The sequence below is a fragment of the Mobula hypostoma genome, chromosome 25, assembly GCF_963921235.1.
Source record: "Mobula hypostoma chromosome 25, sMobHyp1.1, whole genome shotgun sequence".
NCBI classification, from domain to species: Eukaryota; Metazoa; Chordata; class Chondrichthyes; order Myliobatiformes; family Myliobatidae; genus Mobula; species Mobula hypostoma.
The window spans coordinates 27,951,410-27,978,297 of NC_086121.1; the positions used below are offsets into that span (position 1 = coordinate 27,951,410).

The window sequence follows — 26,888 nt, forward strand, 5'->3', positions numbered from 1 at the left end:
CAGGATGTTGCCTGGATTACAGTGCTGCAGTGAGAGGGTGGACAAACCTGGGTTGGTTTCTCTGGAGCAGCAGAGGCTGATGGGAGACCTAATAGAGGTTTACAAGATGAGAGGCATAGATAGAGTAGACTTTTTCTAAGAGTTGCAATGTCTAATACCAGAGGGCAAGTATTTAAAGAGAGGAGGGGTAATTTCAAAGGAGATGAGAGAGGCAATTTTTTTTAAACACACACACAGTGATGGGTGCCTGGAATGCGCCGCCTGGGTAGAGGCAGAAGCATTTGAGACTTTTAAGAGACGCTTAGATAGACATACGAATATAGACATAGACATAGAATAGTACGGCACAGTACAGGCCCTTCGGCCCACAATATTGTGCCGACCCTTAAACCCTGCCTCTCATATAACCCCCACCTTAAATTCCTCCATATACCTGTCTAGTAGTCTCTTAAATTTCACTAGTGTATCTGCCTCCACCACTGACTCAGGCAGTGTACTCCACGCACCAACCACTCTCTGAGTAAAAAACCTTCCTCTAATATCCCCCTTGAACTTCCCACCCCTTACCTTAAAGCCATATGAGGGAAATAGAAGGATATGGACATCATGTAGGCAAAAGAGATTAGTTAGCCATTTGATTACTAATTCAATTGGTTAGCACAACATTGTGGGCCGATGGGCCTGTTCCTGTGCTGTACTGTTCTATTAATATTTAAATGATTAGGTGTGACAAATGAAATTTAATACCAACAAATATGACATCCATTATGCACTGAAGAACATTTTAAACAATGAAAAATTATAAACTCTGGAAATACAAAGGCGCTTAGGAGCCGGTGTACATCAGTCATTAAAATCTTGCAGACAGGCACAGGAAGTAAACATAAAAGCTCATGGCATACAGAGTACATCGGGGTAGATGTTATGCTCCAGCTATACAAAGCCCTAACTAGATGATGGCCTGGAGAATTAGGGTACTATCTCTTAGAAAGAACATATCGTTTTAGTAGCAAATGCAGCATAAATTACCCCTGAACTTCCAATACTGATTTATAAGACCAGTTGGTGCAAATTAGGATCTATTCCTTTGAAGTTAGAAATTGGCGATTTGAAAGTGGGGATTTGATATTTTAATGGAAGTAGCATTATGTCACAGCTTAAATATGAACATAAATTTCTTTCTGTTACTTTTGATTAAGATAGTTTATGGTACGCTGTCCTGGTTGGGGGATTGTGTTCAAGAGCTACGAGGTGATGTTGCAGCTGTATAAAACTATGGTCATCCCACACTTAGAATATTGGACTCCGTTCTTGTTGCCTCATTAGAGGATGGATGTGGAAGCTTTAAAAAGGGTGTGGAAGAGATTTATCAGTATGCTGATGGGATAAAAGACCATCTTATGAGGAATGGTTGAGGGAACTAGTGCTTTTCTCTTTGAAACAAGGAGGATGAGATGTGACTTAATAGAGATGTGCAAGATTGTGAGAGGCACAAATAGAGTGGACAGCCAGCACCTTTTTCTCAGGGTGGCAATGGTCAATACTACAGCACATCTGTTTAAGATAAATGAAGGAAAGTTTAGGTGAGATGTCCAAGATAGGTTTGCTCTTTTTACACAGAGATGGTGGGTGCCTGAACTCACTGCCCGGAGTGGTGGTTGAGGCTGACACAATAGGGGCATTTGAGAGACTTTCAGATAGGCAGATGGATGTAAGAAAAATGGAAGGCTATGGGCTATGTAGCAGGGAAGGGTTAGATTGATCATGGAATAGAGTTATATGAGTCAGCACATCATAGGCTGGAGGGCCCTCACTGTGCTGTACAGTTCTATGCTCAGTTCTCTATTCTCCATTCTCCACGCTTAGGTTTATAAAATTTCTGCAAATACAAAGTTGATGTACTTGTGCTTACTGCTCTGCCATTAGTAATGTTTGGAAGTTATCCAAATTAAAAAATTAAAAGCAATATACTCAAGTTGAATTTCCTAAATCAGGATTCTACTGTGGTGTTTCAATACCAAACTAAATGCATTGACAAAAAGAAGGGTCCTCAAATCATCCTGTGTGTCATCTCCCACCACCATCATTCTCAGCTCCTAATATTAAATCCTGCATTTCTTTCCATGCAACCTACAAGGACCGGTGCAGTCACTTTCTTATTGACTAAGCAACGGCTGAAAGTAGACACGAGAATTTATTTTGGCACTGCCATGGCTCTCACCTGTACTACCATTCTTGGTTGGCCACAGCTCAGACGACCATCTTGGAAATACCAACTCTGGGTGGTGCTGCGACGTCGCTCTGGCTTTCTCACCATCAGTGGTTCAAACCTGCAAATAGATAAAGTAGTAATGAAACATACACAGATGATGTACCTACAACTAAGTATAAAATGTAACTTTCTTGATAACTTATTGAATATATATGCTGCTTGATGTAATTATAAAAACAGAACATGAAATCTTACGTTCAGTGCCGGGTTGATAAAAATCCAGGGTGACATCAGGACTGTAACATTTAACCTTTCAACATCCCTGAACTAATGAGGGGAAAACTTCCTCAGTTTAATCCTATCAATCACCATCTCCTAGACCATATATGTAAGAATTTTGGAAGTTAACTGTTTCAAGTTGAGTTGTAATGTTTGCCTACCAACTGGAAGAACAGTCAGTCAATCAATAGACTGAAGAACGGCCACTTGGATGAGCAACTGCTGTGGAAAATGCATTGACTTTGTAAGAGGAAAGATAAAACTAACATAATTCATAACAGCGATAAGATGAGATATACCTTATTCATTCATTTGAATGGAACAATTAAGTATTGAACTGCGGCAGCCAATTATTCAAAAACCAGACAATTAAGACTGAGCCATCTAGAAAAAGTCATTTAATTGACTTTAAAGTCTTATTATTGTAGGCACTACTCCACCACTGAACATTCTAAGGAATGACTATTCAATATTCAATCCAGAGAGGCAATCAAGAAAATACTTGTATATTTAATCATCCTCATGCTGTACTTGATTAATTGAAGACAAACTGGCCATTGACGATTACGAGATGTAGCACAAGACATAAACAGTAATCAATACTATTATTGACATAATGATGGTCTGAAAATTAACTTTTATCTCTTACACCTCTTTAGCTTTGCCATACTTTACCTGCAGTCGGTGACAGCACTCAAGCCTGCAATATCAAGGACCAATCCAGAATTTGGTTGTTTATTAGAAGAGGGTTTGTTGGGATTATGAGGTGGAGAAGAACCCTCGTGGCATAGCATTCCACTTTCAGTCATGCGCCAAAGCTGTGATCTTTTACCTGGTTCCTACATTTACAAAGATTTGAGTAGAATTTTACTATGTTTTACAGGCAAAGCAAGCGAGATACATGCTAATTAAAGTATGACAATTTTTTTTCTGTCACTGAAAAGAGTCAGTTCAACTGCAATGTCTTTTTCCTGATTGCCCTCCATTTAAGCCCAAAACTTATCTATAATTTACCAGCTACAGGTTGAGGAGACTAACTATCTCCAGTAACTTGATGAACTTGCCATTCTTCATATGCAAACATTTACATTGTACGCCAAATCATTATACATCCATGAAGGCATTACAAATGATATCAACTGTGCTTTTAACCAACCATCATAAATATCTTCCAATAGATGGTGGGCTTGCAGAAACAAGCCCTTAAAGAAATGTACACACCTCAAATCAATTGTGTTCATTTAAGTTTGAAGCAGATAGGAACAGTGCATGTCTGAATCACTTTTGTACAACTTCTATGAACACACATAGAAAATTAAAGTTACAAAGCTTAGTTCTTTTAAAATGTTCCTATTTACAAAACATCTCCCCTACCTATTGTCAACATGATCTTTTATGAATACAGATAACAGCAATGTTGACTATTCAACACTCAGCCTATTATTCAGCTACAACTCCACAGCTGATGAGCTTGTCTATGATTGAAACATGGAAGGACCTTTATTCTTCTGTGCTCCAGCAAATATACAGAACTAAAATTCCTATTAATTGCCAGAGAGCCATACAGTAGTTACTAAATTAAAACTTCTCTTCCAAGACTCTTTACATTTTACAGACCTTATTCCAAAAATTTATTTTTTTCCTGTGTGACTCAATCTTATAGCCCAGGTGAAATATGTCATGGAATTTGCTCTCTAGCAGCCGTAGTACATTGCAATATATAATAAAAATGTAAAGCACGGTAAATATATATATAAATCAAATAATTAGTGCAAAAAGGAAAAAAAATGCTGCCGTGTTCATGGATTCACTGTCCATTCAGAAATCTGATAGCACAGGGGAAGAAGCTGTTCCTGAAACGTTGAATGTCTGTCTTCCAGCTCCTGTTACTCTTCCTTGATGGTAACAAAGAGAAAACAGCATGTCCTGAGAGATGGAGCTCCTTAACGAAGGATGCTGCCTTTTTGAGACATTGACTTTTGAAGGTGTCCTGGATGCTGGGAAGGCTAGTGCCCATGACGAAGCTGCTAAGTTTACAACTTTCTGTAGTTTTTTCTAATCCTGTGCAGTGGCTCCTCCATACCAGATGCAACAAGTTAGAACGCTCTCCACAGTACATATGAAGAAATTTGCAAGTGTCTCTGGTGACATACCAATTCTCCTCAAACTCTGAATGAAGTATAACCACTGTAATGTCTTCTTTGCATTTGCATAAATATGTTGGGCCCAGGATAGATTCTCAGAGATGCTGGCAACCAGGAACCTGAAATTGTTTATCCTTTCCACTTCTGATTCTTAGATGAGGACTGGTGTGTGTTCCCTTGGCTTCCCTTTCCTGAATTCCTTGGTCTTACTCACATTGACTGCAAGGTTGTTGTTGCAACACAAACCAGCTAATCTATCTCGCTTCTGTTCATTACCCCCCCTCCCCCATCACCATCCGAAATTCTGTCAATAACAGTTGTCTGGTTGGCAAATTTATAAATAGCGTTTGAGCTGTTCCTTGGCTACACAACAGTGAGTAGACAGAGAAGAGCACTGAGCTAAGCACATATCCTTGTGGTTTGTTAGTGTTGACTGCCAATGAGGAGATGATGTTATTTCCAATCCGCAGACCGTGGTCTCCCATTGAGGAAGTCAAGGATCCAGTTGCAGAAAGACGTACAGAGGCTCAAGATTTGGAGCTTGTTGATTAGAACTGAGCGCATGATTGTACTGAATGCTGAACTATGGTCAATAAACAGCAGCATGGTGTGGGTTATTCTGGTCAAGGCCAAGTGGAGAGCCAGTAAGACTGCATCCACTGTAGACCTATTGTGACGATAGGCAAATAGCCACAGGTCCGGGTCCATGTTTAGGCAGGAGTTGATCCTAGCCATGACCAACCTCTCGAAGCACTTCATCACAGTAGATCTGAGTGCCATTGGGTGAGAATTGTTGAGGAAGCTCACCCTGCTCTTCTTGGACATTAGAATGGCTGTCATCCTTTTGAAGCTGGTGGAATCCTCCGACTGCAGCAGTGAAAGACTGAAGTTGTCCTTGAACACTTCTGCCAATTGGTTAGCACGGGTTTTCAGAGCCCTACAAGGTACAACATACAACATAAGGGCCTGACGCCTTGCAAGGACTCACCCTCTTGAAAGATGTTCTGTTATTAGTCTCCAAGACAGAGATCACAGGGTCATCAGATGCTGCAGGGATCACGCAGGTGTAGTTTTATTCTCCGTTTCAAAGTGTGCACAAAAGGTGTTGAATTCATCTGAGAGTGAAACATCATGAATGGCGGTGATGCTAAGTTTCACTTTGTACGAAGTACTGGCCTGCAAACCCTACCAGAGCTGAGGTGTGCCTGATTAGGTCTTTAACTTCAATCGCAACTGTTTTTCCCCCTCTTACAATAGCCTTCTGTAGGTTGCACCTGGACTTCTTGTATAATTCTGGATCACTGGTCTTGAATACAACAGATCTAGCCCTCAGCAGACAACAAATCTCCAAGTTCATCCACAGCTTTTGGTTTGACTATATCTAGTATTTTCTTGAAGGCACATACACATCCACATGAGTCCTGATGAAGTCAGTGACAACTGTGGTGGATTCATTCAGACACGGGTGAATCCCTGAATATTGTCCAGTCCACTGACTCAAAGTAGTCCTGTAAGTGCTCCTCCACATCCCTTGACTATACCGTCTTGGACCTCATCACTGATGCTGCTGTTTTCAGTCCCTGCCTATAAGCTGAGAGTAGAAGTATAGCCAGGTGATCGGACTTTTCTAACTGTGGGTGTGAGGTGGCATGCGAGCATTCTTGATGGTGGTACAAGTGGTCAAGTGTGTTGGGTGCTCTGGTTTAACAAGTGATATGTTAGTGATTGTTGTTCAGACACTGCTTCAAGCTGGCCTGGTTGAAATCTCCTGCAATGATATGGAAGGCATTAGGATGCACTGTTCTATGCCTGCTGATTATGTTGCTCAGCTCTTCCAGTGCCTGCCTGATGTTAACCTAAGGTGGAATGTACACCACTACTATGATGTTGGCAGGAAACTCCCTAAGCAGATAAAATGAATGACATTTGACCATGAGATGGTCCAGGTTGGGTGAGCATTACTGAGACAGAATTGCCACATTTGTGTGTCATGATGAGTTAATCATAAAAGCACACTCCACCTCCTTTGCCTGTGAAAGACTGAGCTGTTCTGTCTTTGTGGAGAGTGATGAAGCCATTGGTCTGCAGTGTTGCATTCCAAATTGCAGGCATGAGCCATGCTTCCAGAAAGCAGAGTACACAGCAGCCTCTGATATGTCCCTGATAGAGTAATCTTGCTCTGAGCTCTTCAGTTTTATTTTCCAGAGACTGCACATTTGCCAGCGTGATATATGGGAGTGGAAGTCTAAGGCCTCTGAATTTTAATTTTACCTGTAGACTTGCGTGGCATCCCTGCTTCCATTTTCTTAAAGGGGAACTACACGTGACCTGAGTATGCCGGCAAAGGTTTGGAAACTTTGAGTATCGTTAGATTTTTTAAGCATCTCAAAACAATGCTGCTTACTGAAGTATCCATAGCTGTGGCCATGAATTTCAACTGTATTATGCCTAAACGGAATATTTGATGATTCCCATTGGAGCTGCACGCAAAGAGTTGTGCCATCTTACCTGATGGACTATAGCCCTTGAGATGTGTTGAATGTCTTCATTTGTGTTATAGTAATGCTATAATTAATATCAGTGTCCTAAGCTTGGAGAAGGTAAAACTCCTTAAGAATTTGGAATTTAATTGGCCTCGTACAATATTTTCCCTGGGTCAAATAGTCTGACAACACCCGCTTTCTACCGGTTTCAGTGATGAATAATTGAAGAGGTAGCACTGTTCCCTTAAATAATTGAAATATTATTAAGAGATGAAAGCAAAAAGTGCACAAATATATAGATGGCACAAAATAAAAAATAACTACAACTTTTCTACTGGATGGATCTAAGGCTTTTGTTCAATGTCTAGTGAAAATATCCCATGTTCTAAAGAAAAAACAGTTAAAGATATGATTTCCTCATAAATTATTTTTTATTTCCCTTTACCTTTTTCTTTAGGATCACTCTTCCAGTTTTGGGTGCAACATCCAGAACTAATTCTGCAAATCTAATATTTTTCTTCTCTGAACCTTGAGCAGCAGGCCTTCCAGAATATTCTCCAAGCCTGATTTAAAACAAAGGACATTTAACAAAGCTAGATTGTGATGCATCTGTACATCACCTTACACAACCTCAGCACATCTCCAAGTAACTTCCAGCAATTGATTAATATACGGTTAACATGAAACATACCAGCTAACATGATCCAGAGTAGGGCTCCACAGGATCACATGAAATTTACTTCGGTAGTTTTGGTGGAAAAATAAATAGTGAGACAAAAAAATCTTATACGTTATTTCCACTTGATAGGACAGAAGAGGAGACAGAAGATTGCCACCTTATCTGAAAACCTGCACTACCAGCAGATGGTATCCTAGGCATTGCCAAATGTCAACCTTGAATGAATGCTGAACTCTCTTTATTTGAGCTTGAATTCCAAAACAAACACCACTGAGTCATGTCTATCACATTAATGCACACTATAATTAAAACAATTTAATTGCTTCTAATTTTGATATCTATTTTTGCTGTAAAACACATTACTTATGAAAGGCTTTTTCATTGTGTCCTAAATTCTGTGTATAGTGAAGGCTCCTTTGCTTCCTCTAGAGTATCGATCCATGCAGCAATAGCATTACAATCGGCTTGATCTTTTTATTTAATTATCAATTCACTTTATCTCTTTAAAAAGAGTAGGTAAGAACCTTAGTTCCAATCTCCTCCATTCAATATTTTTGAAGCTCCTGCTGACTTTTCATACTTTGATTTACATACTAGAATGTAAACACTTGTGCAAATATGTAAATCTGTGAAATAGTATACAAAATCACAAACACATTGTTCCACAAGATGAAATGATTTTGGCATGGGAAAAAGCTAGAAATCAATGATAATTTTTAATATTTTCAAAGATAAAGTGAAGTAGATTCCTTCACAGGCAAAGCTTGTTCTCTAAATCTTTCATCTATTGTAACACACACAAAGTTCTGGTTGAACTCAGCAGGTAAGGCAGCATTTATGGAGAGGTACAGTCAACGTTTCTGACCAAGGCTCTTCATCTATTTACTCACTATTCATCTTGACTAAATACTGAAAGAATTACAGTGAAAATAACATCTAAGAGCTGGAGGACACAAACATGAGGAATTCTGCAGATGCTGGAAATTCAAGCAATATACAGAAGAGCTAGTAAGAGATTTGAAAGTTGGATCTCCCCCTCCACTTTCAAATCTCTTACTAGCTCTTCTGTCAGTTAGTCCTGACGAAGGGTCTGGGCCCGAAATGTTGACTGTACTTCTTCCTAGAGATGCTGCCTGGCCTGCTGCGTTCACCAGCAACTTTTATGTGTGTTGTAAGAGCTGGAGGATATTAATATGTACATGCAATAATTTTCAGATACTGTAGTTCTCCCTTTCAACTTAAACCATTAAAAGGCCCATCATGACACTCTGAAATCACCCTCAAGGGATAGCTAATTGATCAAATCCAACAAAGAACAAGAACCAGACTGGAAACAAATCATGGCGACAAAAAGCCTACCTAGAGAAGGTATGGGCGGCAGCAATGTAGATGAAATTTTCATAATAAAGCTGTTTAGACTCTTTGAAGTCATTCATATCACAGGTAATTTCTGATGAACCTGCCCCTTTTACTGATAGCGTAATGAAAGGCTGAAGAACAGGCTCATCCCAGGCATAATCCAGTGACGCTGATGGCTTTACTTCTGTCTTAAGTCTTGGCTCTGCCACACCATGTTGATTGAAAATAATAGCCACCTGATACAGAAGTAAAGAAGGGAGATCAGGAACTTGATGTGAAGACAGATGCAGATTTTACTATGTATAACAGTTTGCGTGCTGCTGCCTGCATTTGTCAGACTGCAGGAAGTGTCATACTGACTGAAACATTTTCAGCATTGCTCTGAATCAGAAAATTAAGCACAAGAGGTTAAGCACTGTAAATTAAGAATGGTTTGATCTTAAGACTTAAAAACCTAATTGTAACTAGTGAGCATGTGGGCTAAAATGCATTGGATTACCCAGCTAAAACTGCTACAGCTGGATATTCTGGCCTGTTTTGTTGTTCTTTGACAATATTTGTAACCACATATGATGATATTGTAAAAAATAAGTACACAGTTGCAGAAATGGCTTCAGCATTTAATATTAATCTAATGTTTATCAAAAATAAGCAATTTTAAATAATGTTGCTTTATCTGCAACCTTACCATTTCCTCACATCTCGTGAAACATTACACGCATAAAATTAAAACAAACAAAACAGACTGAAATGTAGTATTAACTAAGTGATAACAGATCAGGTTGTGTGTCTGGTTTGCAAAATGTGATGAACTGTGGATAGCAAGACTATTGAAGCAAATACATCTGTAATCAATGTCTCTGAAATGAACTGTCAGTTCAGAATCACTGATATTACGTGCGACATCAAGGCACACTTCACATAGAGAAAGGGGTTGACCTAGGCAGTTTTCACTAGACATCAGAGAAACCAAGAAACAAAAAGAATGAGAGTCTGCAGGAGATGATCCAACCCAATAAGCGCAATGTACTTGCTTCCTTGTTGAGTAAGAAGGGAAGACAGAATGACAAACATGGTAACTTGAAGCACAGGCTGTCTAGAGCGGGAAGTATATTACGATACTATGAAGGGATAGAGAAAACATTGTTTGCAAGTGGGACTGAAAGCCCTACAGACGTGGCTTCTCTGATGATAAAGTGGGAAGTTACTTGCTTGGAAGAACATTGGTGAGGGAAATATTCATTTCCTGAATGAGCACCATGGCTAACATAGGAAGAAGTAAGCCATTATATTTGTAATGCTATTAGAAAATAAAGTAAAGGACTATTGAGTTAAAATTTCTACAGTAATTGAACAAATTAACACGAATATCCCTAATGCATTCTAATACATGGGTTACTGGCACTAATACAGGAAAAAGACAGAAATGCACCACTGTGGTGGCTGCATCTGAAGAAAGGTGGGACCAGAGATTAATCAACAGATAACAGAGTGATCAAAAGTATATTAAATCAGTAAATGAGTAGAGCTGGAAAGCCCTAGCGGAAATGACTGCATTAATATTTTGTATATAAATGGAAAGGAATACAATAAGCTATCAGTCAGAAATTTTGTTCTATCAAAGTGGTTAAGGGAAAAATGAAGGATACAAAATAATTAAACCAGAAAAGATAAATAAATGTGTAAGTAAACCATCAAAGGAGAAGGAGAATTCAAAGCACGTGCTATATTCATGCTTCAAAGAAAATTGCAGCTATAAAGTAGAGATACATGGCAGCACTGCAATTCATTCCAGGAATCTACAAGAATCCTAGGGAAAATGAAGGTGACTTCAGTAATATAAAGTGGTAACCATTAATTGAGTCCCCAAAGTCTTCATAAAATTATTCTTTTTACTCTAAAAGGTAGATAATTTAACTAATCAAGTCACATTTTAATTTAATTCGATATTTCAAGCTTAAGAAGTTATTTATGAGAAGAGTATTCAAACTTGTAATAACTCAAGCATTTTCAACCACATGTTAAAAACGGGTAAGCTGACAAATTTTGTAGAAATTAATAAATTGCATATAATGGCAGAAGTTAACTAAGTTAGTTTTAATGAAGGAGGTTTTACAATGAATAGAGTATGACATGTCTGAAAAGCAGCATTTTAGCTCTTTACAATAATATTTAAAAATCCCAAAGGTTAAGCTTTAATGATTATGATTTAGTTAAAACCGATATGGAGGACAAATAGTTATATAATCGAAATCAAAATATAGCTGATTTCAAATTGATACTTAAATTGTAAGGACCTAACTGACAAGGATCTACAATGTTGGGACCCTCCCTCAATGGTTGCAAAACAAAAGAACTGGTCATTTACTACTGGAAAGAAGATAGTCTGCATACTCCTGTTTATATGTTACCGCATGCTTCAAGTTCCAAGATGATCACCAACAGCTTGTCCTGATCCAACTATGATGATGCCACAACCAAGAAAGCTCACCAGCACCTCTAATTCATCAGGAGGCTAAAGAAATTTGGCAAACCCCTTTGACCTTCACTAACTTTATAGATGCACTATAGAAAGCATCCTATATGGATGCATCATAGCTTGATATAGCAACTGGTCTGCTCATGATCACAAGAAACAGCTCAGTATATTATAGAAAAGAGCCTCCTGATCATACCCTGTTTATGCTTCTCAGTACCTTACATAACCAAAGACCTTATCGACCCAGAACATTCTCTCTTCTTCCCCCTCCATTTGCGTAGAAGATGCAAAAGCTTGAAAGCCTGTGCCACCAGGCTCAAGAACAGCTTCTATCCTGCTTTTATAAGGCTTTTGTAATGGTTTTCTGGTATGATAAGATGGACTCTTGACATCAATCTACCTCATTATTGTTTGAGCTTGTAATACTTCAAAGCCGTTATAAAGAATTGATCTAAATGAACTGTAAGCAAGACAAGTTTTCCACTGTACCTCTGTACCTGAGAGAACAATAATAATAATCTAACTATTCAATACATTTACCAAAGTTTTAAATAATAGAAAGCCACAAATCCAAGTTAATGCACAAACAATAAAAGAGGAAGCATTAAAACAGAAATATCAACAGATTAAGTGAATGGACAAAACAATGGCAAACATTTCTGTAGATGAAGATGATGGATCTAAAAATAATAGATTTTTAAAATGCATTGAAAAGGGATATGGATCTTCAAGTGCAGTACATAGATCTTTAAATATTGAACAAGCACAAAAAGATCCATAGGGCTATATTCAGTTGGTATGCAAACCCTCGTTAAACCACATCTGGAATATTGTGTGCAGGAAGGATTTTAGACAAAGGGCAATGCACAACTACGGTCAAGAGATGAAATTACAGGAGGATCATCCAAAGATGCTTTCTGGGTGGAGCTGAGAAATAAAAGGGGATGATTATATTGCTGGGATTATACTAATACTCAATGGGAATTAGAAGAAAAAATATACATGAAAATTCTGCAGAGTTTTAAGAATTATATGGTCGTCATATTAGGGGATTTAAAATTTTTGTAACGAAGACTGGAACTTTGATACTGCTAAGGGCTAAGGTAAGGCGGAATTTGTTAAGTGCATCCAGGAAATTTTTTTTGGGCAATATGTAGAGGGCCCTACTAGGGAGAGAGGAAAGATTGCCCTACTCATGGGTAATAGGCAGGGGCAAGTAACTGAGGTGATAATGGGAAGCACTTTGGGATGAGTGACCATAGTTCTATTCTGTTTTAAAATAGATATGAAAAAGGACAGGTTCAAGATCTAAATTTGCACAGGGGGAATTGTGACAATATGAGACACAACTTGCAAAGATTGTTCAGAGTAGGTTATTTGCAGATGAAGGGACCACAGAAAAGTGGGAGACTTTAAAAGGTCAGGTAGTGAGACCTCAAGGGTCTTCACTGTTAAGAGTGAAGGGCAAAGCTTGCAGGAGCAGCGAACCCTGGATTACAAGAGATATCGAGGACCTGGCATGGTTCCAATAGATGTAGTTGAGATCGAGTGAATTCCTGGAGTATAAAGCATGCAAAATGCACTCAAGAAGGAAAGCAAGAGGGCCAAAAGGGGACACGAGATAATTTTGACAGAGCTACTCCTTCCCTTAACATACGTGTTTGCTATCCAATGTTTGTCAAGTCTACTTCAGAGTGGCTGAAACTCTCTCCGAAGGTTAGTTTATTGTAAAGTGCCATTAAGTTCAAAGAATGATGCATTTTGTATACATACCTAATCAACATCGATCAATGTAACATATCCAGCTTGTGACAGCAAATAGGGGAGTTTCTGTGTAAAACCATAATTATGTTGTAGATGCAGTAATAATTTTCCATAGAGATTTACCTCTGAAAAGTTATCAATGCGAAAGGGTGGTGGCAGCTGTTCAGAATTACTAAATGCAATATGGTATGTTGCTCCTTTAAGAGTGATTTCTACCCGTAGAAGGTGACAATTCCCTAGTGTATCCCTGTAAAACAAAATGTAGGTGAGAGATGTTAAAATCTTCAACCGTCTTGTTAAGAGATAAGCAACAATAATGAGAAAGAAAGCTGTAAACAAAGAAATTACACTTTGTTGCATGGCTGTTAATGAAGTTTTAAAAATAAATTTACCCATTTTTATTTAGATCTTCCTGCTCATCACAAGACATAGGAGCTGAATTAGGCCATATGATCCACCATTTGATCATGGCTGATCTATTTTCCCTCTCAACTCTTGTTCCCCTGCCTTCTCCCCTTAGCTTTTGGCACCCTTGCTAATCAAGAACCTATCAACCTCTGCTTTGCTTTAAATATACCCAAAGACTTGGCCTCCACACACATCTGTGGCAATAAACTCCACAGATTTCATCACCCTCTGGCTAAAAGGTGGCTTACCTCTGTGTCGCTCTGATTTTTCATGAGGAAAGGTTTTGCAGTAATTTTCCCCAAAAATCTCTACTTTATTACTCTGTGGACAGTTAGACTGGCTTTAGATAGTTAATCATGAGGTTAACCTCCAACAATAACTTTATTCTCCCACACAGAAATTTCTCCCAGGAATTGCAACAACAGACTCAAGAATGGGAATGTGTGATCATTTTTCAGTCTCTGCTATAGGGATGCTGAGGCAAAATGCGCCACATTTATTGAAATAGCACCTAAAATTAAATGGTCCAGCATTAAATAGGAAATCAAACTATACCTGAACTCCACAATATAACATGCCATTAAAGCCAAAAGGAAAAGGTGTACAGCAACAGTTAAAATTTATAACATGTGACTAAGCCTATAAGATCTGCACATTAATATTTTATCCAGGTGTTTTAACTAATTTCAGAATTATAATATGCTTTAATTAAGAGGCAAAATAGTGAAGTTCTAACCAGTCGATGTTTTGGGCCGAAACTCTTCATCAAGACTGATGAAGATAAATTTTCACTAAAAGTTCAAACTTGGTTGTTAGCCTAACCATACAGTGCATTGACAGTGAAATATTAATTTTAAGTGCTCAATTTTAAACCAAAAGCCACACCCTAAAAAGATTGGGCTCTTTTGCTCCACTATTTTGGTCACTAGAATGTAATCCTACCGATCTTTCCACCAACGAGCAAACATTTAAAAACCCAGTCAAGCAGTTAAAAAAAATCCAAAAGGAAATCTAAAGGAGAAAAAAAGTGTGGACTTCAGATCTTAGTGAAATCCAAATATAGACAAAATTCCTTTAAGGATAAACCGAACAAATGGCATTGCACTAACAACTAAGTAGCACAAACTGCTGAAAGTTCTGAAAAACTTATACAATCAATGAAAATACACTAGGTTTTCACAATCTCCCACTAATTCAACTATTCCACTGGAGATATTGATAGGCGCTAATGAACTCAAACTCTTTGATGTGAGGCCAATGAGAAAAAGACCCAAAAGGGAGTAAAAGAGTATTTATCATTCTGAACAGTTTATTAATATTAATAATGGTGGTGCCCAGACTTATACAAAGTCCACAAGCTCTGTAAAGGGAATAAAATTGCCTCATAAAGGAAATTTGCAACAGTAATTGTTTAGATCAGAGCAAACCTGTCACATGTATTACTGATGGCACTACACACCAGTTTCTGCCAAGTATATCCATGAAAGATCCTGATCTAAGCTACCTTATTTCATTTATCTGGGTACAATTCTCACCTCATGTTTATGTGGAAGGAACTATTCTTGTTCACCTCAAAGCCTCCTGACCAAATGCAGTTGGAAACATCCATCAAGCGCACACATAATAACTGATCATAATCATTCCTTGGCCAGTGGAAAACCACGCTGGCACCAGGGAGAGTTGAAATGTAACCATCTGGATTTTGTGTCCCCTGAAAAAGAAAGTTCAAATGAATATTATATTGTTGGGGGAATCAAGAAGTGGTACTAACATCCCCAGAAAATTAATCATAATTTTGGCACATTTGAGTCTGGGATCCAGTCTAAGCAAAGTGAGAATGAAAGGATTCAAGGGAGAAAGAAGGTGAGGTAGAAACATTTACATGGTTATACTGCTCTGGGGTTGCATCAAATATTTAAACTCTAATGAAATACTTTTGAAATGCAAACATTTTTGGTTTATATATGAAGTAGGAGGTAAAGTGCACTCAACAATGGTGGTTTAGGTAAAAAGTTTAATTATTTAAGAATTAAATATCATGTTCGTATCACTATACTCTTTCTTAATGGATGAGCAGATGAGTTGATTGACTTTCCTTATCATATCTATTACTGACAGAAACAAACATTGTAAAGAAGTGCCTTCAGAAGCTAACTTGAAATCAACAAAGTTGCAGAAATTACTTCTTCTTCATGTGCCTTGCGCATTACACGCTTGGGCGATCATGGCTCTCCACATTGAACGATCCCTCGCAGTGTCAATGATATCTCGCACATTTAGATCTGTTATTTCTTTCACAATGTCCATATATTTTCTTCTTTGCCTTCCTCTTCCGCGTTTCCCAGGCACACGGCCTTGTAATGTAAGGGATTTTATTTCTCCCTTTCTGATGACATGGCCCAGGAATTTAAGTTTCCTCTCATTTAATGTTCTCATTAAAGATCTTTTTGTTTGGGCACGTTGGAGTACTGTCTCATTAGTTACCCTATCTCTATATATTTTCAGCATTCTTCTAAGAAACCACATTTCTGTCGCTTCTAAGTTTCTTTGGAGTTCTGGTGTTATAGTCCACGTTTTGGAAGCATACAGCAAGATTAACCAGATGTAACATTTTAGTAGCCTAAGCCTTGTTGTCATAGAAGTGTGTCTGTTGGTAAAAATGGGTTTCATTTCTTGGAAGTTGGTTTTGGCAATGGCATTTCTTTTTATTTCTACCTTACTTCTAGCATCTTGTGATATAAAGCTGCCAAGGTAATTAAAGCTGGTCTCTTGTTCAATCTCTTGGTTACCGATGTACAATTGGCAGTTGGGAGTATCCTGTTGTTTTGATATCACCATACATTTGGTTTTTTTTACAGTTGATTGTTAGACCAAAATCTGCACTTGTTTGACTACTTTGTCTAGGAGGATTTGTAGGTCTTCTGCAGCACTTGCTATTAGGGTGGTATCGTCTGCATATCTTATATTGTTGATGTTAACACCTCCAATTATTATCCTATCTAGGTCTTCTATTTCTCTGAGAATCATTTCACTATGGATATTTAAATAGTTCCGGTGAGGCAATGCATCCCTGTCTAACTCCTCTTTGACTTTTAGTCCAACTGCTTATATTATCAATTTTTACTGCCGCCATCTGATTCCCATATAAATTTTGAAGCAGTTGTTGGTCCCTTCTGTCAATGTTTAGTTTAGCGAGAACTTGAAATAATTTTTCACGTTGCACTTTGTCGAATGCTTTAGTGAAATCAATAAAATATAAAAAGACATCATTTTGATATTCAATTGCCCTCTCTGAAAGCACTCGTAGTATGAAAATTGCGTTCCTAGTTCCTCTATCCTCAATAAACCCATATTTCAGTTTAGAAGTTTCTGTTTTTAACTTTTTTTTAATTCGACTCAGAACGACTCTCAAAAAAATCTTTATTATGTGACTCATAAGACTGATTGTTCTATAACTTTCGCAGTCAATAGTTCCAGGAATTTTTGGCAGAGCTATAAATACTGATTTCAAGCGATCATCAGGCAATACACCAGAAATTACTGAAGAGATGAAACTGGTGGAATTCAGTGAAGGATATAATATTGGCTGAGTCATGAATATCACTACATTTCTTCATTTAGTTTGTGACAATTTTTTCCAAAGTGCCTATTCAGGCAGGTAACATTTCAATTAATCCATTATAGAGAAATTATTATTTGCTTGGTGCCTTGCAGATGTTTAAGGCTATATACCTTCAAAATACCGATTGGATTTTCATTTATGACTTATATGGTGAGGATTATGAAATTATATAAATTATAAGTATACAAATTATAAACTAAACAGCCACTAGATTGACCCTTAGTAGAATCAGAATGCTGTGATTTAATGACTGAAGAAACTGGGTTTTTGAACTTGGAAAGGAACTAATGAAAAGCAGATTGAGACGAAGAGGAACGTTGCCTAAACAATAATACTAGAACAAATTACACAGATTTAGGACTGATGTTCGTAGTTAAGATAGCAATAAACAGATAGAATACTCTTCCAGGCAATGGAGGAGCACTTGAATGTCATGAGAACAGAACTGCAGCATTTTTCCAAATGGATGAGCTAAATGAGCTGAATAGGTCTTCTAATCTGCATCCATCTTGTACTGTTACAGGCACGCATACCAAAGCTGCAGAGAGAGAAAACGAAGCAGCACATTCAAAGTGCAATATTCATACAACAGATAAACTTTTTAGGAAGGATAAAAAGCAGTTCTACAATATCACAGATGGGCTAAATTGATAACTAATTAAAAGCTACTAACAATGTGCAACACTGATGGAATATGTTCATCATATTACATTAACTGTTCCAGCATCCCTGCCCCGGGTCTGCTCAAGTAATTCATTTTGCTGCTTTTGCATCACTACAAGCTTACAAACTTCTGTAAGTGATGCTTTTGTGCAAGTGTCTCCACCACTATCAGATTCTTCCTCGTCTATTTTCGCAGATGGCTTAATGCAATGCAGACAGGAATTCATTAAGCCTGCTCATGTGAAAACAATGTTTGCAGTAAATTCCAAATTCCTGTTGTATTTAGTAACACACTTATTTTTAAAATACAAATTAATGTGTCATGTCTTCATAGTCTCAAAAATCTCATGCCTACCAAGCCCCTAGCAAACTCCCGTTGGGCAAAAGCTAGTTTGTGAGAGGATTTGTTGTCCAGTAGGTATCTGGGTGCAAATGTCACAATGTTGGTATCTCTGTAGCGGCCTCTCCCTTTCCGGATATCAATTCCTGAAAGAGGAAAATAAAAGCATTTTTTGGAAACACTAACCAAAAGTAAAATTAAACACATAAAAGATCAATCCTTGTCACTGGACCAAATTCGTTACAGCTGTTGCTATTATAATGAAGAAGAATTCAGCCCTTCAATCCTTAAAAAGTTTAAAGTCAGTAAACCACTCTATTCAGCCTCACCAATGCTATAAATAAGTCCTGGTCTATTCCCATGTTGAATCACTTTCACAGCTCGGACACCACTGCCTCCATCCAGAGAGAACTCCTGACACCATCCAGGTATTGCATCTGGATGGATTCCTTTCCCAATCCTCATGGTACACCTGCAGAGATCACAGAGAAAGTGAAGAAGGCACTCATTGATAAGCACAAAATTAAGACTAGAACTGGTAGCTTTTTGTAAGATAGCAACCATATATAGTAACATCCTAGTGATTGTACTAAATCATATGATAACATGAGGACTATAGTTAGGATTACAATCAAGTATGAATTGAAGTAGGCATTCTACGCTTGTTTAATGCAATGTTCATTCAAAATGATAGAAATAGTGAAAGACGAAGGAGAGATCTGTAAAGAAACAAAAATACAGCTTTGGGCTAGAGGTTTCTGAAACTGTACTGACAAAATTGCTATGTAAATTAGAGTTGCGATATAAGGGTTAAGTAGGCGAGACTATCTGGACCCACCAGTTGCCCTTTTCAAAAATTGTTTTGCAGTTCAAGAAAATGTAGAAAGGAAGGAAAATAAATGACCTGTTGCTTGAATTCAATGAATTACGAAGATTAAACATGCTTTGGGTTTTGAATTGGAGATCTGAACTACATTTCAGAAATTATGTAACGATATCTTTAAAATACATGTGGACAGACTGTTTAATATAGGGTAGCAGATGGTACTATGACTTACCACTTAAAGTGGGAAAACAGTAGGTCAGATTTGACATTCTAAGTTTTTGTTAAACTTTAATTTTCTCAGAATAAAAACTGAGTGATAAAGAAGGAAGCAAAGATTATGGGTAAAACAACAGATCTGGGGCACCAGTGAATTTATTACATTGCTCTTCACAAATCATGCATAATCTGCTATATCTAGCATTTTGTTTCCAACATTTGCAGTATTTAGTTTTTGGCTTTGTGTGAATTATGCATTGGATACAGGTAGCAGTGTGATGTCTGTTTCTAGTATTGAAGCAGATGAACAATGGATACATGGGACCAAATTAAATGTAATATGCAGTTAACACATTAACAGCTCAATAGATCTTTTCTTAGCCATAAGGACACATAACGACCAAACTGTTTAACTTCATTATTTTTAAGAGTTTTTTTTTGCTGGTAGGGGGAGGGGCGATCGTTGCTTGCTGCTGCTTACGTGCGGGAGGGAGGGGAGCTGGGGGGAACTTTGGGGTTCTAACATTTAACTGTTGATCATTCTTTGGGGGCACTCCTCTGTTTTTCGTGGATAGTTGCCAAGAAAAAGCATTTCAGGATGTATATTGTATACATTTCCCTGACATTAATAGGTTGCAGAAGTGGGCTGAGAAGTGGCAGATGGAGTTCAACCCAGGGAAGTGTGAGGTGGTACACTTTGGAAGGACAAACTCCAAGGCAGAGTACAAAGTAAATGGCATGGAACTTGGCAGTGTGGAGGAGCAGAGGGATCTGGGGGTACATGTCCACAGATCCCTGAAAGTTGCCTCACAGGTAGATAGGGTAGTTAAGAAAGCTTATGGGGTGTTAGCTTTCATAAGTCGAGGGACAGAGTTTAAGAGTTGCGAGGTAATGTTGCAGCTCTCTAAAACTCTGATTAGGCCACAATTGGAGTACTGTGTCCAGTTCTGGTCACCTCACTATAGGAAGGATGTGGAAGCATTGGAAAGGGTACAGAGGAGATTTACCAGGATACTGCCTGGTTTAGAGAGTATGCATTATGATCAGAGATTAAGGGAGCTAGGGCTTTACTCTTTGGAGAGAAGGAGGATGACAGGAGACGTGATAGAGGTATACAAAATATTAAGAGGAATAGATAGAGTGGATAGCCACTGCCTCTTCCCCAGGGCACCACTGCTCAACACAAGGGGACATGGCTTTCAGGTAAGAGGTGGGAAGTTCAAGGGGGATATTAGAGGAAGATTTTTTACTCAGAGAGTGGTTGGTGTGTGGAATACACTGCCTGAGTCAGTGGTGGAGGCAGATACACCAGTGAAATTTAAGAGACTATTCGACAGGTACATGGAGGAATTTAAGGTGGGAGATTATAAGGGAGGCAGGGTTTGAGGGTCAGCACAACCATGTGGGCTGAAGGGCCTGTACTGTGCTGTACTATTCTATATTCTCTATTAAATGTACCTTTGAAACCTGTGAAACCTTTGACTGTACATCCATTAATGGCTCATCTATACAGAATGTAACAGGACATTTAAGCCGGATGATTGTAGCAGTACAGCCACAACAACTCACTCTGGTGTGTCTTGGTGTGCTAAAAATTAATAAGGCCTTGATTGATAGAGTTCATACTTAAAATAACTTGTTTGGAAACTGAGTCAGGATTTGAATTTCCTCTCAGGCCAAATGACTGTTAACGGCTGTTACATTAGCTCATAATAGAAGAATAGCAACAATGAGCCATGAAAGTAAAGTGCCAATGAAACTAAGTGTAACATAAAAAAATGTTTATTACTGAAGGATGGCTGAAAGTTGGCAAGTGAGGCAGTAGAGAATTCCAATAAAGGTGGGAATTTACAGGGAAAATTGGTTATAAATACCACACGGCATTTAATACTGTGATATGACAGGTTAAGAATTTAAATTCTGGATTGCCATAACTTATACCATTTCAAACATCATAGCTGTGGAATGGAAGGCCAGTCCTGACTATCATTTCTAAAATCTTATCAAAAAGATTCACTTGTCTATGAACAAACCCAAAGCAGTTGTAATTTCAATTCATATTAGGAATTACTACATATCTGCTGTGACTCAAAGAACTGTAGTGCAACATGAAGCATCAGTTTTAGAAAATAAGGAAAAATGGAATTGTGCAGGCCACTTTCAAGAAATCAAACAGAATTGCAAATCAGTATAACAGCACAATGAGATTAACATGGTAAAGGATTGGTCTCACAAGAGAATAAGTTAAAGCAACGAAAGAGAACAATTTAAGGCAAAAACCAGAAAACACGAGAAAGCCAACTCAGACAGCAATGCGAAAGGAGAAACTAGGTTCAAGCCAGGAACACCAGCAGAACTGAGAAAGGAAAACTGGATGAATGAATGGATGGAGCAAGGAGAACCTCTAACAGGATGATGTCATTGTTGCTATAGTGATAATCTGTTATTGAAGTGACCTTATTGATGAAGGTAGCAAGAGAGTGAAAACAAGCAAGTTTTGCTCTCCATAACCTCCCGCACTCTCTGCAACCCTTTCCCAGCTGAAAAAGGGTCCTATGCTTGAATTAATTTTGTTTCGTCCCATAGATGCTGCATGACCAACCAGATTTCTGACATTTTCGGCTTTTGTTTCAGATTTTCAGCACTTGCTATCTTCATTATGTATTTCAGGCATCTAAAGAGCAAGACCTTCCAGCTGCCAAAGATAGGTCATCTGTAGACCTAAATCCAGGGTTTACACAGGCAGACATATACATTTCATAGTTACAAATATCACGGTAATAACTCAAGAATTTAGAAAACATTATATTCAAATATTATTTTGGGTGAGACCCTGATGAGTTTCTTTATTCCTTTCATAATAACACACACAAAATGCTATAGGAACTTAGCAGATCAGGCAGCATCTATGAAAAGGAATAGAGTCGACATTTCAGGGCAACACCTTTCATCAGGACCCATAGTGAAGAGTCTGCAGAATCTCGTGTTTATTCCTTTTCATTGATGCTGCCTGACTTGCTAAGTTCCTCCAGCATTTTGTGTGCGCTACTATGGATTTCCAATATCTGCAGAATCTCTTCCGTTTTTGAAAAAAAAACAATTTCTGCCATCTCCGAAGTTAAAACTAGAGTTTTACAAAGGTTAAAGGTAAGACATATCTTGTCTACAATTACAAAGCTGAAACTCAGAAATGTTACATTGAGGATGTTAGATAAACCTGTGATATGTAATATTACATTTTTTTACTCACATATTAGGTTGTTCTTTGTCTGCAAAGCTGAACAGAAGGGGGCTGAGACTTCGTGCAAGCTCGTGCTCCTCAAATTGCCCTGCTGCATCAGCCTTTGCATTGTCCTGTCGAAAAATGAGTGGCAGTCCTAAAGGAAGATGAGAATGAAAGAGAACTCTTCAGATAATTCATCACACACACTCAGCGATTCAGGAACAGCTTCTTCCCCTCTGCCATCCAATCCCTAAATGAACATTGAACCCATAAACACTACCTCACTTTTTTATATTATTTCCATTTTACACCATTTTAATCTATTTTGTATATATATATATATATATATATATATATATATATATATATATATATACACACACACACACACAAACTTAGTAATTGAAGTACTTACTTATTTTTTTCTTTCTATATTATCATGTATTGCACTGTACTGCTGCTTCCAAGTTAGCAAATTTTATGACACATGCTGGTGATAATAAACCAGATTCTGTTTTCTGATTTTTGCACACCTTTTCTAATTCTGAAATCTTGCAATATTACATCATGCATCTAATTTTACTCTGGAATTTGAACCATTTTCCTACCTGTCTTATTGAGGAGCCAGTAAGGTGCAGAAATGAGTATTTTAAGAGAACCTTCAGCCCGACACACAATCCGAATGCTCAGGTTTAACAGTCGTTTTTTAGTGTCGTAGAGACGCATTCGAACATGATAGTTTGTGGTTCCTGCTGGTATTAACAGTTCCTTGCACATGGGGAAGTTTTCAAGTGTAATTCCTGACAAAAATATTGATTAATAAGCATTCTGAAAAGGTCTTTTTTCTATTTAATCTCAACAGATTAAATAAACTAAAAACAGAAAATGCTGAAAACATGCAAACCAGGCAGTAGAATAGAAAGCAATTGAGCTGACAAAAGGACCAGTCACTTTTCATCAGGAGGTAATAAGTAATTTTTTAGTTCTATCAAAAAGGAGGGATGACAGAACAAAGGAAATATCTGTGACAGGGTGAGAACCAGGAGAAAATCATACAAATGCTGCTTGTCATGTAGGCTTTTAAACTCTAGTTGGTATGTATGAACAATAAACAGAAGGAGATGAATGAGTTCAGTCAGTTCTGATAAAAAGCTATTAATCTGTAATATTAATTCTCTATTTTCCTGTATGCATATGCCACCAGTCCTACTTCCAGCATTCTCTTATTTCAGTATAGACCATCCCCACATAACAAACAGGTTCTATTTTCACACACGCCGTAAGACAATTTTGTCTGTAAACTGAAAAATACACAAAAATCACTCAATATAGTACATGTACTTCCACAGTACTGTAATGAATGGCATTAAGACTGTAAAGAACAATTATGGAACATGGAGAGAGCAATTAAACTAGTTCTGCCTTGCAAAGGAATTAATCTATGTATGTGTGTTGGCTTTTGAATTTAAACTAATGTGAACTTGTTCTTATGTAGGGCTGTTCATAAATTGGATGCTTATAATGTGGGATCCCTGTAATTGAAATGTTCTTTTTAATCTCTCAGTACCACTATTGTTTGTCACCCTTGTCTCATTCATTTCCTTCTATTCATCGACCAACTTTCTTCGTACCCAACTTACGCATTTTCATTTTCTGCTTTTATTTCAGATTTACAGTATATGCAAATTTTTATTTTTAATTAAATGAAGCATTGTGATATAAATTGCTAAAGAACACAATTTATCCTCCTAGCAACCACTTTTAGTATCTATGTTTAACTTACATCTCTATGCATATCATATTTATACATATTTTACTTATGTATAAACTCTAATTGTAATGACTTATATGTTAATACTCACTCGTGTCACACTGACAAATAACGCAAAGATGATATAAACTTGAAAAGGCTTCCACAAATAGCAATGTGGTGATGGGATGGACCTAATTAGTTAATTTTCACATGAAAATATCAGAGCGCAAAATTGGTCAGATGTTGGGAACATTCTGAATAATGGCAAGTGAGCTTTGATACACTCTAGATGCTTCTTCAAACCTAGCATGGTACTTGAATGCGATATTCTTTAACCATTATCTGTGTAAGTGGCAGCTGGTAGCAGGAAAGGTGTTCTTCAATTTATAAACAATCTACTTCTATTCATAGAGTTTTAACTATCATGCCATTGGGGTAGGTGTTTTCAATTTATAAATCTACTTTAGATGTTTTCTATGCATCTAAGTGTACTGAGAAAAATGAAACAAAGTAGATAAATGACGAAAAGTCTTACCAAGTTCAATGTTCTGAGATGTGTCAGCTGTGTGTAGTACAGCCTCTTTCCCTCGTTTTAATGACCCATTGATGGGAGTGCCTTTAACATAGTAGGAAAGCTCACAGGAAAGCAGGTTTGTCAAAACAAGGGTAGGCAGCAAGTAGATGGTGTGACCTGGTTGTCGGTAAACCTGCATAGCATTGCCAGACATCAAATTTAAGGGTAGGTAGTCAGGGTAGTTCTCTTTCTTAACTGCCACACAATACCTGGATGAAATGACAAAGAAAAGCCTTGGTGTCACAGCTGCTTTCATATATAAGTTAAAGTTAAACTCTGTCCTGAGCCTTATAGGCTCATCAGGCCGGTGCTTATGCCGGTTTCCATGGCGTGAAGTGACTGGGAGTATGACACATACCCCCCCCCCCCCACAGATAGGACACCAGTCTATCGTGAGGTTAACCCCCAGCATTTTGCCGGTACCCATTTTCAGCTGGGTGGACTGGAGCAGTGTGTGGTTAAGTGCCTTGCTTAAGGACACAACACACTGCCTCGGCTGGGGCTCGAACTCACGACCTTCAGATCGCTAGTCTGACGCCTTAACCACTTGGCCACGTGCCATGCTTTCATATATGCCAATGAGAATATAGAATTTACGTGGAGGGACAAATTCGTAAAGCTTATCTCTGATGCTTACAGAAAGGCAAACACATCAACAATGCTAATACTTGGGAGAGTTCATCACATTAGTTTTCTTAAGGAGTGCTAAAGAAGTGAATGGATTAAGAGATGGAATTATAAAGTATAAAGCAAGGCTGAGACATAAACCCGAGGTAAAAAAAGATGGGAGAATGCAATGCAATGAGAAGAAACTGCTTGCTTGAAGGAAGTTAAATCCAAAGAGTGAAACAATGTCCCAATGGGATTTAAAAATGAGTTAAATTTTTTTATTACAAAGTGCTGCTTACACTTCAAAGCCTTGAATGCCTGACAGTGTGTTGATGATATTGATGTTGCTGAAATATCTGATTTATAAACATACGATTTCCCTAATATACCTATACAGCATCTAAAATAATACTGCATAGGAAATGGTCCTGAAGCCTACCATGTCTGTGCTGATTACACTGCCAAAATAACTAATCCCATTCACCTGCACATAGTTGGTTTTCAACTTCTGGGCTGTTCAACTGTCTCAATGTTTATTAAGTGTTACTATCATATCTGCTTCTACCAGCATTTTCCAGGCACCTGGTTTGCAAATCTCTTTGAAACCTTCCCTTTCAACTTACACCTATGCCCTATAGTACTTGTCACTTACACTGAAGAGAAAACTCCACCCATCTACACTTCCTACAACTCCCCATTTTATATACTTCTATCAAGTCATTCCTCAACCCCCAAAATTCTGGAAAAAAACAATCCATGTTTGGAGGAGAAGGGCTTCAATTTGGTGACATTTTGTATTTAGCCAGTAAAGGTTTCAATGTCATGAGAAAGCTGAACTTTGTCCTTTTACAGCAGTAACATTGTCAAGAATAGAAAGATTCATTATTTCACCTTTACTAATTTTCACCAGGAAACTGACTTTGAAACACATTTACAATTCAGCTGAGTCTCTTGAAATTTGACTTTAAGTGCCCCAAGGGGGCGGATGGAAATTTTCAAAATTTCAGTTAAAAGATCAATGACGATGCCAAAAGTGCTCTTGGCCAGGCCGCTCATGAGGAGTGCTGTCCCAGTTTTAGTAAGATGGTATCAATAAATACATGTCTTAAGGGGAGTATGGTCAAGATTAACAGAACTTATTCTTGGAAGTAAATGGTAAAGTTTTAAAGAACTATATGACAAACTAGTGCTGCTGTATTTCAATAAAGTTCAACAGATTTTTACAGTAGGGTACTAAAGGAAAGATCTATGTAAA

General features: G+C 37.9%; 1 protein-coding gene and 1 non-coding gene across 4 annotated transcripts in view; both read right to left on the reverse strand.

Moving 5' to 3' along the window:
• Positions 1-26,888, reverse strand: part of vps13d (vacuolar protein sorting 13 homolog D) — a 323,941-nt gene that overhangs the window by 103,888 nt on the left and 193,165 nt on the right. For all 3 annotated transcript variants that reach the window (XM_063033119.1, XM_063033121.1, XM_063033120.1), the window contains 11 exons: positions 24,986-25,233; positions 23,306-23,497; positions 22,725-22,851; positions 18,762-18,904; positions 18,448-18,578; positions 15,343-15,518; positions 13,523-13,646; positions 9,157-9,392; positions 7,564-7,681; positions 3,167-3,330; positions 2,222-2,330 (listed from right to left, as the gene is read on the reverse strand). In XM_063033119.1, coding sequence (XP_062889189.1) covers positions 2,222-2,330; positions 3,167-3,330; positions 7,564-7,681; positions 9,157-9,392; positions 13,523-13,646; positions 15,343-15,518; positions 18,448-18,578; positions 18,762-18,904; positions 22,725-22,851; positions 23,306-23,497; positions 24,986-25,233 — 1,768 coding nt within the window. The remainder of the gene's footprint in view (positions 1-2,221; positions 2,331-3,166; positions 3,331-7,563; positions 7,682-9,156; positions 9,393-13,522; positions 13,647-15,342; positions 15,519-18,447; positions 18,579-18,761; positions 18,905-22,724; positions 22,852-23,305; positions 23,498-24,985; positions 25,234-26,888) is intronic.
• On the reverse strand, positions 25,512-25,585 carry trnaa-agc (transfer RNA alanine (anticodon AGC)). The gene has a single exon. It is a non-coding gene; the product is annotated as a tRNA-Ala (tRNA).